The sequence below is a fragment of the Rhinatrema bivittatum genome, chromosome 10 (genome assembly GCF_901001135.1).
Source record: "Rhinatrema bivittatum chromosome 10, aRhiBiv1.1, whole genome shotgun sequence".
NCBI classification, from domain to species: Eukaryota; Metazoa; Chordata; class Amphibia; order Gymnophiona; family Rhinatrematidae; genus Rhinatrema; species Rhinatrema bivittatum.
Genome location: NC_042624.1, coordinates 109,866,967 through 109,882,447, shown reverse-complemented (window position 1 = coordinate 109,882,447; position 15,481 = coordinate 109,866,967). Strand labels below are relative to the sequence as shown.

The 15,481-nt window shown below is 46.3% G+C and overlaps 1 protein-coding gene across 3 annotated transcripts in view; it reads left to right on the top strand.

The window, feature by feature from the left end:
- SCP2 (sterol carrier protein 2) overlaps positions 1-15,481 on the top strand; it is a 72,494-nt gene that overhangs the window by 15,466 nt on the left and 41,547 nt on the right. For all 3 annotated transcript variants that reach the window (XR_003858907.1, XR_003858906.1, XM_029617791.1), the window contains exons 3-7: positions 703-774; positions 3,011-3,142; positions 5,372-5,436; positions 9,349-9,475; positions 13,804-13,867. Coding sequence is in view for 1 of the 3 variants with exons in the window: in XM_029617791.1 (XP_029473651.1) it covers positions 703-774; positions 3,011-3,142; positions 5,372-5,436; positions 9,349-9,475; positions 13,804-13,867 (460 nt within the window). In the remaining 2 variants the exon portion in view is untranslated. The remainder of the gene's footprint in view (positions 1-702; positions 775-3,010; positions 3,143-5,371; positions 5,437-9,348; positions 9,476-13,803; positions 13,868-15,481) is intronic.

Sequence of the window (15,481 nt, the reverse complement as noted above, 5' to 3'; positions counted from 1 at the left end):
AATAATCTAGAAGTGTGAAATTTTGAGATGGGGATGAGAATTGGGCTGGGGGGGGGGGGGAGAAACAGAAATATAGTTCAAAGCATAGTTAACCCCCTTAGCAAACTGTTGCTAGTTAGACACAACCCACTCTCAGCAACTCTTGCTTCAAAAGCAATTCCCTCCTTTAAAAGTCACAACCTTTTTAATTGTGCAGGCGAGTGGCTAGAAATTATGCACTGAATTAAAAACTGCGTGTCCATTGATCCAATCAACCGAGGGAGGGCTCATTAAGTGGGGAGTGGAAGAGAAGACACCGAGAGCCATCTCTAGGTGAGGGGAGGGAAGAGAAGAGGAGGTCTGGTGGGGAGTGTGCAGTCACTGTATGCTCCGCATCCCCCAACAAATTATAACTATTGGGAGGGAGAGGGAGGAGCCACTGTGAGTGTAATTTGTACCTGGTGAGTTGAGTCCTGGAGACAATTTTTTTTTTTTTTTCAAACCCTGTGTATAAAAGCAGGTCGGACCTGATAGATGGGGGAGCTCTCCTCCCAGTGCACTAATGGTGGGGAGGGGGAAGGGTGTCGGAGAGGGAATGGCAGTAAAGGTGAAAAGCAAACAGTTCTTGTCCTCTGGTTCTTCACTCGTATCCCCCTGGATTCCTTGCACATTGACTATCCCTGGGAGTTCACTTTTTTTTGTGCTTTTTATATTTTTCTCTAGGTCGGAAGGCTTTGGCTGATGCAGGCATTCCATTTTTCGCGGTGGAACAGGCATGCGTGGGATACGTTTATGGTAAAGTACTATTGGCTGTTTGTTTTCACTTGTGTTGCCTCAGTTGTATCTCTGCTTGAACTTCTGACTATTATCTAGGATGAAATGCTACTATACTGTCTGCTGGCTGCAGAAAAATGTTTTTTTGCCACGTTTTGGGTTTTTTTTTTTTCTCCTTAGCTTGCAGTGTTCATTCTTGTTTCCGCCTGGTCAGTCGGGGAGGAGAGCAGAGCACCATCATCGGTTGCCTAGGATCTACCTCTGTATACTGTGCATCCTTTCCACGCTGGCGGCTTGTGGCCTGCTTGTGCCATTTAGAAATGTTCTAAGACAGAATAGATATAATCTGTCCAGGTGCACTCCCTGGGGCAGATCTATTAACAAGTTTTAACCTTTTCTAATTGTGCAAATTTGTGGCTGGATATTTTGCACGGAAGTTAAAATCATCCTTTTGGGGAAGGGGCAATCTTTTTGAGTGCCGCTGAGAAAGGAAAAACCGGCTGAAGTCTCGGGTCCAGGGTTCTTCCAGTATAAAAGCTTCAGGGCCCAAGGGGATCACACACAGTCATATTTATTTACTTAGATTTTCATGTTCCGCTTTTCGGCACTTCAAAGTGCACATCATGCGTCTGAATATTCTTCTTCATAATATGTTTCAGAATAAAATTTCAGGAAAACAGAGAATCCGTTCCAGATTTTAGTTTTCTCCCAAAAAAAAAATTACAGTTCATCATCCGGACAAGAAAATTAAAAGCACAGAGAGCCATAGAATCGATCGCAGGGCTGCTTTAGCCTCCAAGACCTTTCCAGAATAAGGGGCGCCCTCTGCGGTAACAATCGCAGAGTCCTTTGGGTGCCTGTAAGTGCCGCAGCCCTTCAGTACAGGCTCCCCCTTCTCCTTGAGGTGGATTCCTTCCTGGGTTTTCACCCAAAATAGTCTGACTTCTCCTCCAAAAAAAAAAAAGACAAGATGTGGCACAACGCAAGGGGTTTCTAGCGCACGCTAGAGGTCCTAGATCGCAGAGAAGTTTGAAGCACATTGGGCCTAGGCTGGCTCAGTCTCTGAGCCAGTGCTGCTCGCTGCCTCGCAGGAGGCCTGAGTCTGATTCCTAAGACAGGACTGGTAGAGGCCGGGGATGTTGTGGAGGCTCCTGGCGGGGCAGGGAATCTTGGGCCATCGCTCGCCGGAAACACCTAGTGGCCAGACTCCAGGTCCATGTTAGCCGGCTTCTGGAGGAAGCCACGGGTTTGTGGGCCCCTGGCCGAGGACGGTTGCTGAATTGGGAGGGAGATGTAAAAAAGGGGGGGAGGGGCGAGCGGGGAACCTAGGTCATTTCAAACGAAGGTTCGTGGTGCATAAGCCTAGTGGAAGCTGCTTCCAACTGAGCTGAAAGCACAAAACAGCGGAAAGAAATTGCCAGGCTAAAAAGCTTCCCTCTATTGGACCTGATTTTTCTGGCTTGATACATGAGGTTAGCATTGTTAGTAATGGTGTTCCGGGTCCAGATTGATCACTCACACTCTGCATCAGTATCTGACAAGGCTTCCCTTAATACTAAAACACCTCGGTGCCAGCTGGAAGCAGTAATGGATTTAATTTTAGTTTATAGAAATAACACTAAATGCTACAAACACTAAATAGCTGATTGCAAATAACTTAAATGTACATAAAGATGCGGAGAATACGTTCCTAGCCACAAGGGCCCAAGAGATCTGTCGGTGCTGCCTTCTCTGGGTCTGTGTTGATGTTATCCTTGTAACTTTGCTCACCTTTATACAGTTTTGTGAGATATCTAACATTGCTTGAGGCAGGAGGGGGGAGTCCCCTCAGTTCTTATCAGTCCTGGTGCCACAGTTAAGCACATCAGACCTTTGTTCAGAAGCCTCTGTGAGAGAGGCCTCCCTTCTGCTGCAGAGGTTAGCAAACAAGCCTGTTAAACTTTAAAGCAATCGTTTGGGGGGTGGGGAATATGCAAGCATAATTATGTGGGAGATTAGATGTCAGGAACAGTTCTGTGTGCCTGCATATGTGTAATTTAAATTTAACCGGTTCTGAGCTGGCCAGGCCCAAAATTGGTTTTCTGTATGCCTATGTACATTCTGTCTGTGTGGCTCTGAGTTCATCAGTAGTCAGATTCAAGCAAAATAATCCCATAACAGGTGACCTGAGATATGGTGTGTGTTTAATTTAGCAGTGTATTCTGCCTCCCCGGTGTCTCATTCTGCCATGTTTAGCACTTTCTCCTTTTGCTTGAAGGTGACTCGACGTGTGGCCAGCGCGCCATCTACCACAATTTTGGAACAACGGGCATTCCTATCATCAACGTTAACAACAACTGCGCCACGGGATCCACCGCATTGCACATGGCCCGGCAGCTCATCCAGGGAGGCAAGTCCTGTTCATGTCAGCCATACTGGATCGCCTCGGAGTGCTGTGAAAATTTGTGCAGAAGACCATGTGAAACTGTGGATGGGCTGGGCCTAGCGCTCTAGGCCCTGGCATGAGGGGCAGTCACTGGGCAATGAGTGTTTCTGAGGTGTTCAATGCACTGGAGGAAGAAACCTCGGGCTGACGAGGGTCATCAAAGCCACCCAGGCAGGCTGCCCTTTGCGGTCACAATGTCTGTCCATTACTGCTTGTGTACACTCTCAAATGCTGCATAATGCCTAGAGGGTACAATGGTCTTTTTTTTTTTTTTAATGTATGATAAATCTTTTTTTATCCCTCTTGCTCCTTCCCTCTTACTGATGTGCTAAAGGCCTGCATGCACATAAGGGCCTTTTGTCCTTGTAAATGCGGCAGTCACAAGCTAAGAGAATCCACTCTGCTTTTGAGGGACTATGCAGTGTGCCAGGGGACTGGGCTGATTGAATGGACTGTTGCAAGGCTGTTACAAGCTTGTTATGCGTACTAGATTGATGGGACAAATCCTCTAAGCTTTCTGGCTTAATGCCATGCCCGTTCCAGTTGGCGATTTTTTCTGCATTTTTAAGAATGGATAAACCAGTGTGGATGGGCCTGGATAGCCGGCATGCATGAAATAGGTGCTGCTCCGTCCATTGCAGTCCTAGTTACTGTATTCCAAGGGGAAATCTGTTAGCAAACTACCTGAGACATGACGAGATCCTCTTTGTGCTCTGTTTTTTACTCAGGAGCTTTAATAAACAAGAAATTTAAAAAAAAAAAAAAAAGTGACCAGGCCAAAGGAAGGATAATCAAATTAACCACAGGGAGACAACAAGTACTGAACAAAAGATCAAGTGCATGTCCTGCCTTATGAGTGCAAGAATGACTTTGCGGCATTAAACCTAAGTGATTCATTGAGAATCAAAAATCTTGATCCAATCCACAAGCCGGGGTTGTCCACTTGTACAATGGAATCTTCTAAGCCGACCAGGTTCAGGTGATTTAACTGAAGCATCGGATATCAAGTCAGGCTTTACCTGCTTAGTAACAGAATCAGAACCTGGCAGACCTTAAATCACAAAACATGCCACATTTGATTTAACAAACGAACCAGTTCCACCATTTCAGTCATTTTTTTATGGGCTTTTCCACTAGTACTCAATAATACCAAAATAAAATAAAACATCGAAAAACCAAAACGCCCCAAGAATGCACATAAAATTTAGTTCTCACCTGCTCTCTACCCTGCCTCCAGCGCCAACAAATTTTAAAAACTTCAAATCCCTCCACGGTCCCGGGTCATCGTACCCCATGCATGAAGGTTGTGGATGGGGCAGGAGTGATCCCTGGTTCCTCCTGCCCCACCGGGTCCCTGTGATGCCAACACCATTTTGAAATAGGGACCTCACGGGGCAGGAGCAACTGGGGATCTCCTACCCCATTTGGACTTCAGTTGATCCCGAGTGAAGGGTAAAATGAACAGACATGAAATCAACATGAATGTCTGTAAATAAAATGCCTCTGGAACAGGTAGGGGTTAAGTACCCCCTCTCCTCTCTATGGCCTTCCTTTTTCTCAGGGCCCCAGGTGGCACCGTGCACTGGAGGAGGATCAGACCAGTCCTTTCTCAGTGCCAGCCTCAAAATTGTGCCGTTGTATGTGACTGCCTTATTTTTACCAGTGTTTGGGTTGACACTGGGTTCTTATTTGCTGTCAGATAACTTGGGGTCCATTTTCAGTTCTTTGGTGGCTGGCAAAGTTAGCCAGATAAATTTAGCAGGTGTGTTTGAATATATCCATATATTTAAAAGATACCTGGTGAAGTGTATCCAGCTAACTTTAGGACTGCTGTCCACTAGCCCTAAAATTATCCGGCTATATTAGCCGGGTAACGCCGAAAATCAGCATTATCCAGCTAACTTGGCCTAATAATGCTGTTCCGCTCCATCATAGCAGATAAGTTTTAAATCCCACTGTTTGACTGGCTAAGTCTGAACTTAGCCGGACAAACCACGTTAAGAATTGACCCCCCTCTTGTTTCTGTGTCTATAATCCACATTTCACACTGGGACTGAAAGCAGTTAGGCTGCCTTGCCCACTTGAATTCTCGAGGTTCTCTGCCCTTGCTCTCTGATGCATGGGGACGCGACTGTGGCTAACGTTTTTTGATAGTTTCAGCCGTGAGATAATCCATGCTGTCTCCTTGCTCAGGTTTGGCACATTGTACATTCGCTCTTGGCTTTGAGAAGATGGAGAGAGGCTCTCTTGGTATTAAAGTAAGTGGCATTAACCTCAGAATTTGTAAGCACATCTCTCTCTCTGCATTTGTGGCTTCTGAAACTGGAGTATTACAGAGAGGTTTGCTTTCATCTTTTTCAACAATTGCCCTCAAGGAGGATTACAGAACAAGTTTTAACTAACAGTACACTCCCTGGTCAGAGGGCATTTATAATCGCAGTTGAATCTGATGCACAAGGGATAGCATTGAGAGGCCAGGCTGTCTACGTTTGTAGTTCATACTAGACGGTCAGACGGACTGAGTGTCTCTGCTAAGGGGACCCTAAGGGAGAGTGTGGCCAAAGAGCCATGCCGTCACTTTTTTATCCTGAAAGTGAGGTAATGGGGCTCGAGGCGTAGAGGTGGCACCACCTTGTGCTCCCGAAACCTGGAACAACAACTGAAGGCTGAAGCTTGGGGAGGGGAGAAGAGCCATTTGGGAGGATTGGCGTTCCCTTGTGGGCATGTAGGGGAATAGAATTTGAGAGAGATGCTCTGGGACTGGTAATTCATGCGCTTGTAGTATTGGTGTTGTGTGCTCGGCTGCATTCTGTAGGAGCTGAAGGTGCTTCAGACTGTATTGTGAGATGCCAGTAACTAGAGAGTTGCAATAGTCAACGGAGAGCCCTTGAAAATACTGCAAGGCCTGGTTAGCTAGCAAGATTGTGTGTGTTGAAATTTTGTCCTGCAGTTTGTCCTACGGTGCCATGGCCACCATGAATGTGCAAGGCTGCTCAGAGGCCCTCTGTTCCTGGGCATGAGAGCAGGGTAAGCTTGCGAACGTCCCCATACCCTGCAGTGCAGAAGAATGGCAGCCTAGGATGCCCAAGTGTATAAACCCACGATGAGCCTAACAACTGGGACCCTAAGCCCTGCCTGTAATGTGAGGGTGTTCCACTGGCAGTGCTGCTAATAAATCTCACATTTAAATCGCCATCAAGATTGGTTTTACCCCTGGGCTTCTTATGTCCAAGTACCAGAAAAACAGACTACACTGGCGACAACAGAGAGCCACAAAGTCTTGCATGAGATTTACAGAGCTGCAAACATCCTCGCCAGCCTCCGATCTTTGCAGGTGGTCTCTCCATTGCTCGGTTGTAGGTTACCACTGCCAGCTTGCCTTGACTTGCTTCTCTGTCTTCGGATCAGTTTTGGTTTTTTTTTTTTCCCTTTGACTTCCAGTTACAGGAGGAAAAGGAAGCAGCGGTGTTTTCATACCCAGTTTTACCTCTGATATTTCATCTATTTTGTAGTGCATGCATAATTAACGCATCTCCTAGCACACAAAAGCTTACCCTTATGGGTTACCTGATAAGATATACTGGACCCAGTGCATTATGATGGTCGCTTGTTCACCCATTTAAATAGTCCACTCAAAATATTGGAAGTAAGAAATATTTTCATTTTATTGAGTTCAATTCTTTTCTTACGTATAATTATAAAGTGTGACATGTTGGTGACCGGTGTTTGCGTGACTGTGGTGTCTGTGCTTTCTGCATAGCGCTTATGCAAACACATCGCTAGCCGGGCCCTGAGGTCAATGGTGCACAGGACACCTTGGTATGAAATCCGTTGTTCTCGAGTCGGGCCACTGTGATCTTCATGTTAAGCAATCTTCAAGGCTGGCTGAGCAGTTTTTTTGTTTGTTTTGTTATCTGAATTCAAAAAAATGCCGTAAACCACCTTGAGTCTAATTTCGAAAGGGCAGGCTAAAATCCAAACTTCCCTCTTCCCCTGGCGGGTTGTCTCTATATCCGCTCGCTGTTCATAGTGCTGCAGAGTCTTCGGCTCTATCGGTTACAGTCCTAGGCCCTGCCTTGAGTTGAAGATTTTTCCCGCAGGCGAGATGATCAGAATAGACTCCTTGATGTCATGGAAAAATGCCTGGTTCCCTTCAGCTGGATGCCACCCCTCCCCTGATAAACTGGGCCGGCAGGAGACGCCCAGGATTGGAGGAGGGGGTTAAGGATCTTCTTCAGATCGTGGCTGATGCTCCGATCTCCAGTACGAGCTCCTTACATTATCAGCTGTGGCTGTCCTAAAGCAGCAGAACGCAGGAGGAGTGTGTAAGCGGTGGGGGAGGAGTGTGTAATCGGTGGGGCCTCAGGTTGTCTCCCTCTCTCTGGCCACTTGCGTGTGCTATGGATGTCAGGCCCGGATTTAGACATAGGCCAAATCCTTCTAGGAGCCATAGCATCGCCGCCACTGCCTAAACCGAAATCTGTCTTCTGACGTGCCGCCGTTTCCGTCCTCCTGCGGCACAGGCTGCGGTCACTGCAAGGAAGACGAAGAAAAATCAGCGCGGAGCCTTCAGTGGTCCCCCTCGGGCTGACGGACCCTGCAGCGCCCCGCCCCTCGCACAGGGGTCCTGAAGGCCCGCGCTGACTTTTCTTGCTGCTGCAGCCCAGAATTCAGGATGGGGAGGGAGGGAGGAGGCACCTCGCCCCCGTGATCCAGCCCTGGTAGCTGCCTGCAGTAAGGGGTTCACATTTTCAAAGGGATTTTCTCAGGTAAATGGGTGTGCACCTACAGAAAAAAATCCTTTTGAAAATTCACCCTACAATCTCCCCCCCCCCCCCCCCCTGCTGAGTGAAGAAAAGAGGCGGGGCTAAGATGGGCCACATGACATCACCACACCTGCTTTTACCCCGTGTTCTTTCTACCTGCAAAGCACCAGCTGGAGCGGGATTTTCAAAGGCAGACTCTCCAGGGAGCAGTGGGGCAGTTTAAAAACCCGGTCTCTAATTAGCACGAGAAAATGATTCCTGGCCTTCATTTTTTTTTTCTTTTAACAAGACGTGTACCGTTTGCTTAAGCTGCCATATAGTTTGGAAGAGGCCCTGTTTTTTTTTTTGTTTTTTTTTTTTTCTTTTTAAATCAAAACCAGACGTGAGCATCTGGTTTAAAGCAAGCACGAGTATTGTGCCAAATTATCCCCCCTGAAGCAGGACATTGCCGAAACAGCTGTTCCAGGGTCTTGTTTTGATGGCGTAGGCATCTTTTCAATCCACAGAGACCAGTTTAAGCATTCGTCGGAGCTTGATGCCGTTTTGATCTGTGGGCTATGTGAAACGTTTTTGAGATTGGTTAGGTTTTGTTTTTTTTTATTTGCAATACACAAGCATTTAAACATTTTTATCTCGCTAGAACTTGCATAAATTGGGATGAATGATTGAGTAGCCCAGGTTGTCCACTTTAGATCAGTTCTGGCCTTATCTGTAGGACTTAAAAATTCCTGGTTTGCTGATGTCCTTCTTCATAAAAATAATAGAAAACCGAGTTGGCAGGCTTGATCAAGCTCTTATTTGTGTTATCCTCTATTATCTAGTCTTGTTTTTCTTTTTAGCACAGGAATGCATTCATAAACTTGGTCTCTTGAGCTTTACATATTCCTGGCTGCCTCTATCATTTTTTGTGGTGGGGAGGGGAGAGGAGGGATGGCCTGGAAGTTGTAACTGGGCCTCCACTGGGGCTATGGTGCATGAGCCTTCCTTTGTAACTACGTACAGGATGCCTGGGGGGGTGGGGGGATTCCCATCCCCCCCTCTCCCCTAGCTCAGCCATTGTGTGACTGTCCTTGTCCAGGGGCCACTTGGTGTGCATGCAGCCTTATTCCAGCCAGTAAGTGCCACCGTGAATGCCGTCTCCGCGGCATCCCTGCACCAACTCTGGGGAAATCCTGGCTCTTCCCCCTAGCAGCACTGCGGCCTTGCTACTGAGCCCCTGGGCTGCCACATTCAGTTCTCTTTTGGCGCATTAATACTGTGAGATGACTCGTTACAGAGGCTACTTGTAAGTAGCTTGACGTACCAATCTTATGAGGGCACGTTTTCTGAAGACTAAATTGCCAGGTTATCGCTTTCTTGTTAACCTTCTGAGAATTGATCTGCTTTCATGTGTTTATTTTTCAGTATTCAGAACACACTAATCCATTGGACCGGCACGTCGAAGTGATCATGAACATGTACGGGATCTCATCGGCTCCCATAGCCGCTCAGATGTTTGGTTCTGCTGGGAAAGAGCACATGGAAAAATACGGTACTGAGCGGATGTGAGAACGCCACCTTGCAGAGCTGTGAGAAGGGGGAGAGAGGCACCTTAGTCTTGAGAATCAAACCTCATTGTGTTACCTAAATGATCTGAAAGGGTTTGTGACACCACAGTTAAAGACAATCATTAAATCTTTTTTTTTTAATTATGCTTGCTAGAGAAATTGAAATATATACTGCCTCACGAAGAACTTTGGCCTGTAGACCAGGCATTTGTTTTAACCACTCTGGACTGCTGTAATTCTGTGTGTGCAGGTCTGCCTAGCAGCCTGCCTAATTATTGCTTGCCCTCTGCAGGTCTTGCATTGGCTTCCTGTGCAGCAGCAGCAGTTAATGTTAAGATTTGCCCAGGGTGAAGGTCCTTTGTATTGACGCCATTATCTTTCGCCATATGTCCCATATCAGTCGCCGCGTTTTGCTTCTCAGCGATTACTTATTGTTCCTCGTAGCAAGGAGCTGTGGCTCGTCAGTCCATTTGGGATTGCGGGTTTTGGAACGAGTTACCCCAGACACTGTATGTGATTTCTGATTACAAGTATTTTCATAAGCAGCTCGAGTCTCACTTGTTTCGTTAACCTTTTGGATGAAGAGAAGAATTATTTTTATTGGATTATTAGGTTTCATGTTTTTTGTCTTGTTGTTCTAGATGTTTGTTACATTTAGTACTCTGCTTTAGAACAGAATATTGAACTAGGCAAGTTGTAAAATCTTTTTAAATAAATGGCCTTGTAATATTGTGCATGAGTTATACCAGTTTTCAGAGCTGACTTGTGGGCATAAGTCCGCTTTGAAAATTATCCCACCGGATCTACCTGTACACCCTTAGGCCTGCTAAAACATCCGCCCAAATTTTCCCTGAACGCTTGCATACGTTATTGTTAAAATCCCCAATATTTAAAAAGGGATCCAGGGGTGATCTGGGAAACTAGACCAGTGAGCCTGACTTTGGGGCTGAGAAAAATTGTGGAAACTGTTGCAAAGAATAAAATCACAGAACATTTAGATAGACCTGGTTTAATGGGACACAGCCAGGATGGATTTACCCAAGGGAAGTCTTGCCTCACAAATCTCCTACATTTTTATAAAGGGATGAATAAACATGTGGACAGAGGTGAGCCGGTAAATGTGGTGTATTTGGATTTTCAGAAGGCATTCGACAAAGTCCCTCATGAGAGGCTTCTAAGAAAACTAAAAGTCATGGGATAGGAGGCGATGTCCTTTCGTGGATTACAAACTCGTTAAAAGAGAGTAGGATTAAATGGTCCTTTTTCACTGTGGAAAAAGGTAAACAGTGGAGTGCCTTGAGGATCTGCACTTGGATCGGTGCCTTTAAATATATTTATAAATAATCTGGAATGGGGCACGAAGGGTGAGGTGCTTAAATTTGGGGATGACATACAATATCCTAAGTATCCTGGCAGAAAAATGAAGTGAGGGAAGGCACAGGCCGTGGCAGCATGGGAACTACCGTTCAGGAATAGCTTCGGTTCCAAGCGCACGCACACAAACCTTACGTGTGGCCAGGATGAGCTGCTGGTCTTGAGAGAAATAATCTTTCCACAGGACCATAATGAGTACATAAGAATTTAAGATGTGCCACACTGGGTCAGACCAAGGGTCCATCAAACCCAGTATCCTGGTATCCAACAATGGCCAATCCAGGCTACAGGTACCTTAAATGAACAGATCCCAGGCTACTCATCCTTATTGATTAATAGCAGTTTATGGACTTCTGCTCTAGGAACTTATCCAAACCTTTTTTAAACCCAGTTATACTAACTGCCATAACCACATCCTCTGGCAATGAATTCCAAAGCTTAATTATGCATGGAGTGTAAATCATTTTCTCTGATTTGTTTTAAATGAGCTACTTGCTAACTTCATGGAGTGCCCCCTAGTCCTGTAATCTGTGAGAGTAAATAACATACTTACATTAGCTTTTTCAAGACCTCTCATGATCTTAAAGACCTCTATCACAGTCCCCCTCAGCCGTCTCTTCTCCAAGCTGAACAGCCCTAACCTCTTCAGCCTTTCCTCATAGGGGAGCTGCTCCATCCCTTTTATCATTTTGGTTGCCCTTCTCTGTACTTTCTCCAGTGCAACTATTTCCTTTTTGCAGTGGCGGTGCAAAAAGTATTCCAGGTGCGGTCTCACCATGGAGCGATACAGAGGCATTGTGACATTTTCCATTTTTTTCACCATTCCCTTCCTAACAATTCCCAATATTCTGTTTGCTTTTTTGACTGCCGCAGCACACTGAACCAACGATTTCAATGTGTTATCCACTATGACACCTAGATCTCTTTCTTGGGTTGTAGCACCTAATATGGAACCCAACATTGTGTAATTATAGCATGGGTTATTTTTCCCTATATGCATCACCTTGCACTTGTCCACATTAAATTTCATCTGCCATTTGGATGCGTGCTGGTGGAATTGATAGCAGCCTTGTTTGACAAGAACCACCATTTGTATACCTTGCTGTTCACTGACTGAAGTTATTCTTTTACACAGCCCCTGAGGCAGCTCCGTGGTGAGTGAAACTCGGCCAGAGTTGAGCAAGATCAAATAAAAGTCCTTTTATACACCAATCCTCTTCTGTTTTTTACCAGGTTTTCAGTATATCCACAGTGAATACACAAGAGAGATCTGCATGCACTGCCTCCATGTATGCAAACATCTCTTGCATATTCATTGTGGATATCCTGAAAACCAGGACTGTTTGTGGTTCTCGAGGACCCGAATTATTCCTAAAGCCATCTAGATTGTCCTCCTTGGGTAGTTCTGTTCTGTCCGGACCCTGTTTCCGGTCATTGGAGCCTCGTCAGGCTGGGTTCCCGTCCTGCACTTGTCCTGCTCTCTGCGTGGTCCGCAACCAGCCTTCTAGGTTGTGTAGGGCGCGCAGTGGGACAGGGTGGTCCGTGACCAGCCCATTGGGTCCACCCGTGAAGGTGGGCTGTGTAGGGCGCCCTGAGAGACAGTGCCATTGCCTGTACCTTTCCAGCTCATCGTTTATGTCCAGAGTCTTCCATGTTCCAAGGACTCCGTCTGCCCTCGTCCTCTGTCCGGCGTGCTGCCTCTTGCCGTACCAGTGGCAGGTCCGAAAGGGCTTGGAACGGTCGGAGGACTGTTCACTGATCAACATTGTGTTGTTGGTCATCCTCGGGCGTACAGGTCCAGTAGAGGGCAGACCTTCAGCTTCCTTGGCTCCGCTTCCGCCATGTCCTGTTCCTTGCCTCCCGTGCTCACACCAGCTCACCTCCCGCGGGGTGTCTTGGGGCTCCTCCCTGAGTCACAACGCGGTCCAAGGGCTCACTACACCTGTTCCAGAAGTGATCACGCCTCCGTGCTCATAACAGTATCTGAAGGCCTCCACGCCCTCGGGTCATAACAGCTGCCGGAGACCGTGCTCATAACACAGTCCTGCCAAATTTTTTTTCTTCCCTTTAGACTTTGAAGAGTACAACGTCTTCATTTGGCTTTGCCGCCTCTTTTTTTTTTTTTTTTTTTTTCCCCTCTCTTTGCCTGACGAGCAGGTTAGTAACTTTAAGTTCTGTCTCAGAAGGATCTTTGCATTTCTTGCCTACGAGCTAAAGTCCAGTTCCTTGACACTGCTGTCAACCCAAGGACTATGGAACTACAATGGTCACTGGTGGGCCGGCCTCATCTCTTCAGCTCCTCAGTGCAAAGATAGACACAGGAGTTGAGAATTCTCACTCCACTCAGTTCAAGCCAAGTCCAAATCTCAGATCACTCAAGCAAGGAGCCAATTGTTGGCATCAAGCCTCGAGCAGAGGCTTCAACTTGCTTGTTTTGATGTCCAGGGCTAACACCCAGGAGATCCTACGAAGTTTGGAGGTGAGCTCTGTAGAGGTCCAATCTGGAATCTTTGACACCAACCTCCAGAAAAAAAACACTCCCCTATGAGACCCATACTAGTCTTGTCATCTGCATTCTTTGAGGCAAAGTTAGATAGGAGAATCTCCAGTCAGCATGCCACTTGTGCCCAGATGCTGGCCTGAAGCATCTCGACAACTGTTTATGTCAAGTAATCTTCTTTCAATGCCTCCCCTTCATCACTGACACAGGTCTAGCGTGTCAAGCCCGGCTCCACATCAAGTCAGTCAAAACAGGATCCGAGCCATTGACTCTGCTCAGTCCTGATGTCCAAGGAGCTACGTTTTAGGCCACAATGAGTATATTTCTGTTGCTGACTCAGGAAGGGGTGGGTGTGGGAGCTAAACCCAGTTAAGTCAACTATAAACAAGAGCTTGAGAAAATGCGATCTGTCTTATTGCAGCTTTGCTCTACCCTTAGGAACCAAGCCAGAACATTTTGCCAAAATTGCCTGGAAAAATCACAAGCATTCAACAAACAACCCGTGAGTATCCTTGATTGGACTGTGAAACTGTTGATGGGATAATTATCACACTAGCAAAACCGAAATGCACTCTGCTGGTTGGATAAGTCATTCCCATCTGTGCCCTTCTTCTCTACTGCCAATTCCCGACTCTGTGCTTTCCATCTGACTGTGTGCTTGGAATAATCTTCCTGAACTGCTGCGTCATGCTCCCTCTCTTGCTGTGTTTAAATCCCATCTCAAGACCCACCTTTTTTAAACTCTTTTAAATCTTATGCCTGATTTGTCTGCTTTTAGTCTTGTTAACTTTTTTTTTTTTTAATTTTTAACCATTGTCTTACTTTATGAAATACCCCAAGTCTCTTGTCCTGTAAGTTTAGTCTTATTACATTTTAAGCTCTATTGAGCAGGGACTGCCTTGTGTGTTTATTCAGCGCTGCATATGTCATGTACCGCTATAGAAATGTTTAAGTAGTAGTAAAAGGGTTTTGTGTTTTAATTAGATATCACTAGACCCAAGCGTTTGGACGCTCTGCTGGGCTACGCTTCTCGGCCTGGCATCCTCTTGGTTCTGCCGCATAGAGCTGTGTTGGAAACCTCCCCCATTCCCTGCAGTGGCAGTGTTCTGGTCTTAAGCACATTTTTAAATGGGTTGGGACAGGCTGGCTTCATTTATTCATTCACAACCACCAGATTCTGCAGGATCTGTGTTAGAAAATCATCCTGGCTGATTACTGCCTGCTCATCCAGTTTACTACCTAACCAAAAGGCACTGCTTTATTGCAAGTTTGCTTTCCTACCCGGGGCCTTGGGAGTCCTTCACTGCCGCCTTCTAGGTGGACAGGATGGCTGGCGGTGGGTGAAGGAGGATCCCCAGTGTTCCCATTCAGCACTGCATGTTTACTTCCCCAGATTGGACAATCAAGTCCTAGGGCTTGTATGCACTCCCCCTCCTTCTGTTCTGCATTGTATGCCGAGGGCGCCTGGGGAGAGGATGCCACTTCGTTAGCTGAATGTTGTCATATATCTTAGCTGAAGTGTGCTGTTCACTAGAGCAGGCAATTCCGGTGGTCTGCATGAGAGAAAATTGCAGGCGCTGCCTCCATTGTATGCAGATCTCGCTCATGCACCTTCACTGTTGCTACCCGGAAAACCGGGCCTGTTTGCAGCACTCGGGGATCGAAGTTGCCTATCCCTCCCTTTTCAGGGGTTGCAGTGACACTTTGCTTTCAGAGTAGAATGTCTGGGTATTCGCTGCAGTTCTCCTGAAAGTCGGACTGTTTGCAGCTCCTGACAGACTGAGAGTGACTGTTCCCTGCTTTATTCGTCGTGTTATGATAAAAGTTTGAAAGCAGAAATGGCAGAAATCTTTCCAACAAAAACATGGCACAAACTCTTGCTTTTTCTCTTTTGCAAGAAAGCTTCAAATGTCCTAAAATGTAATGAGAGACTTTGATTCTTTGCTACATTTGCAAACCCCATCTGCCTTTTTAAAATGGCAAAATGCTATGGAAATGTCAATCACCTTCTGCATAGCAATTCCCCCATTAAGTCCCTACCGAAGGCTTTGGCAAATTGGCAGCTTTTGCAGACTGATCACAAAAATGTTCCCAAAGCTGAAACTTGTTGGCTCTT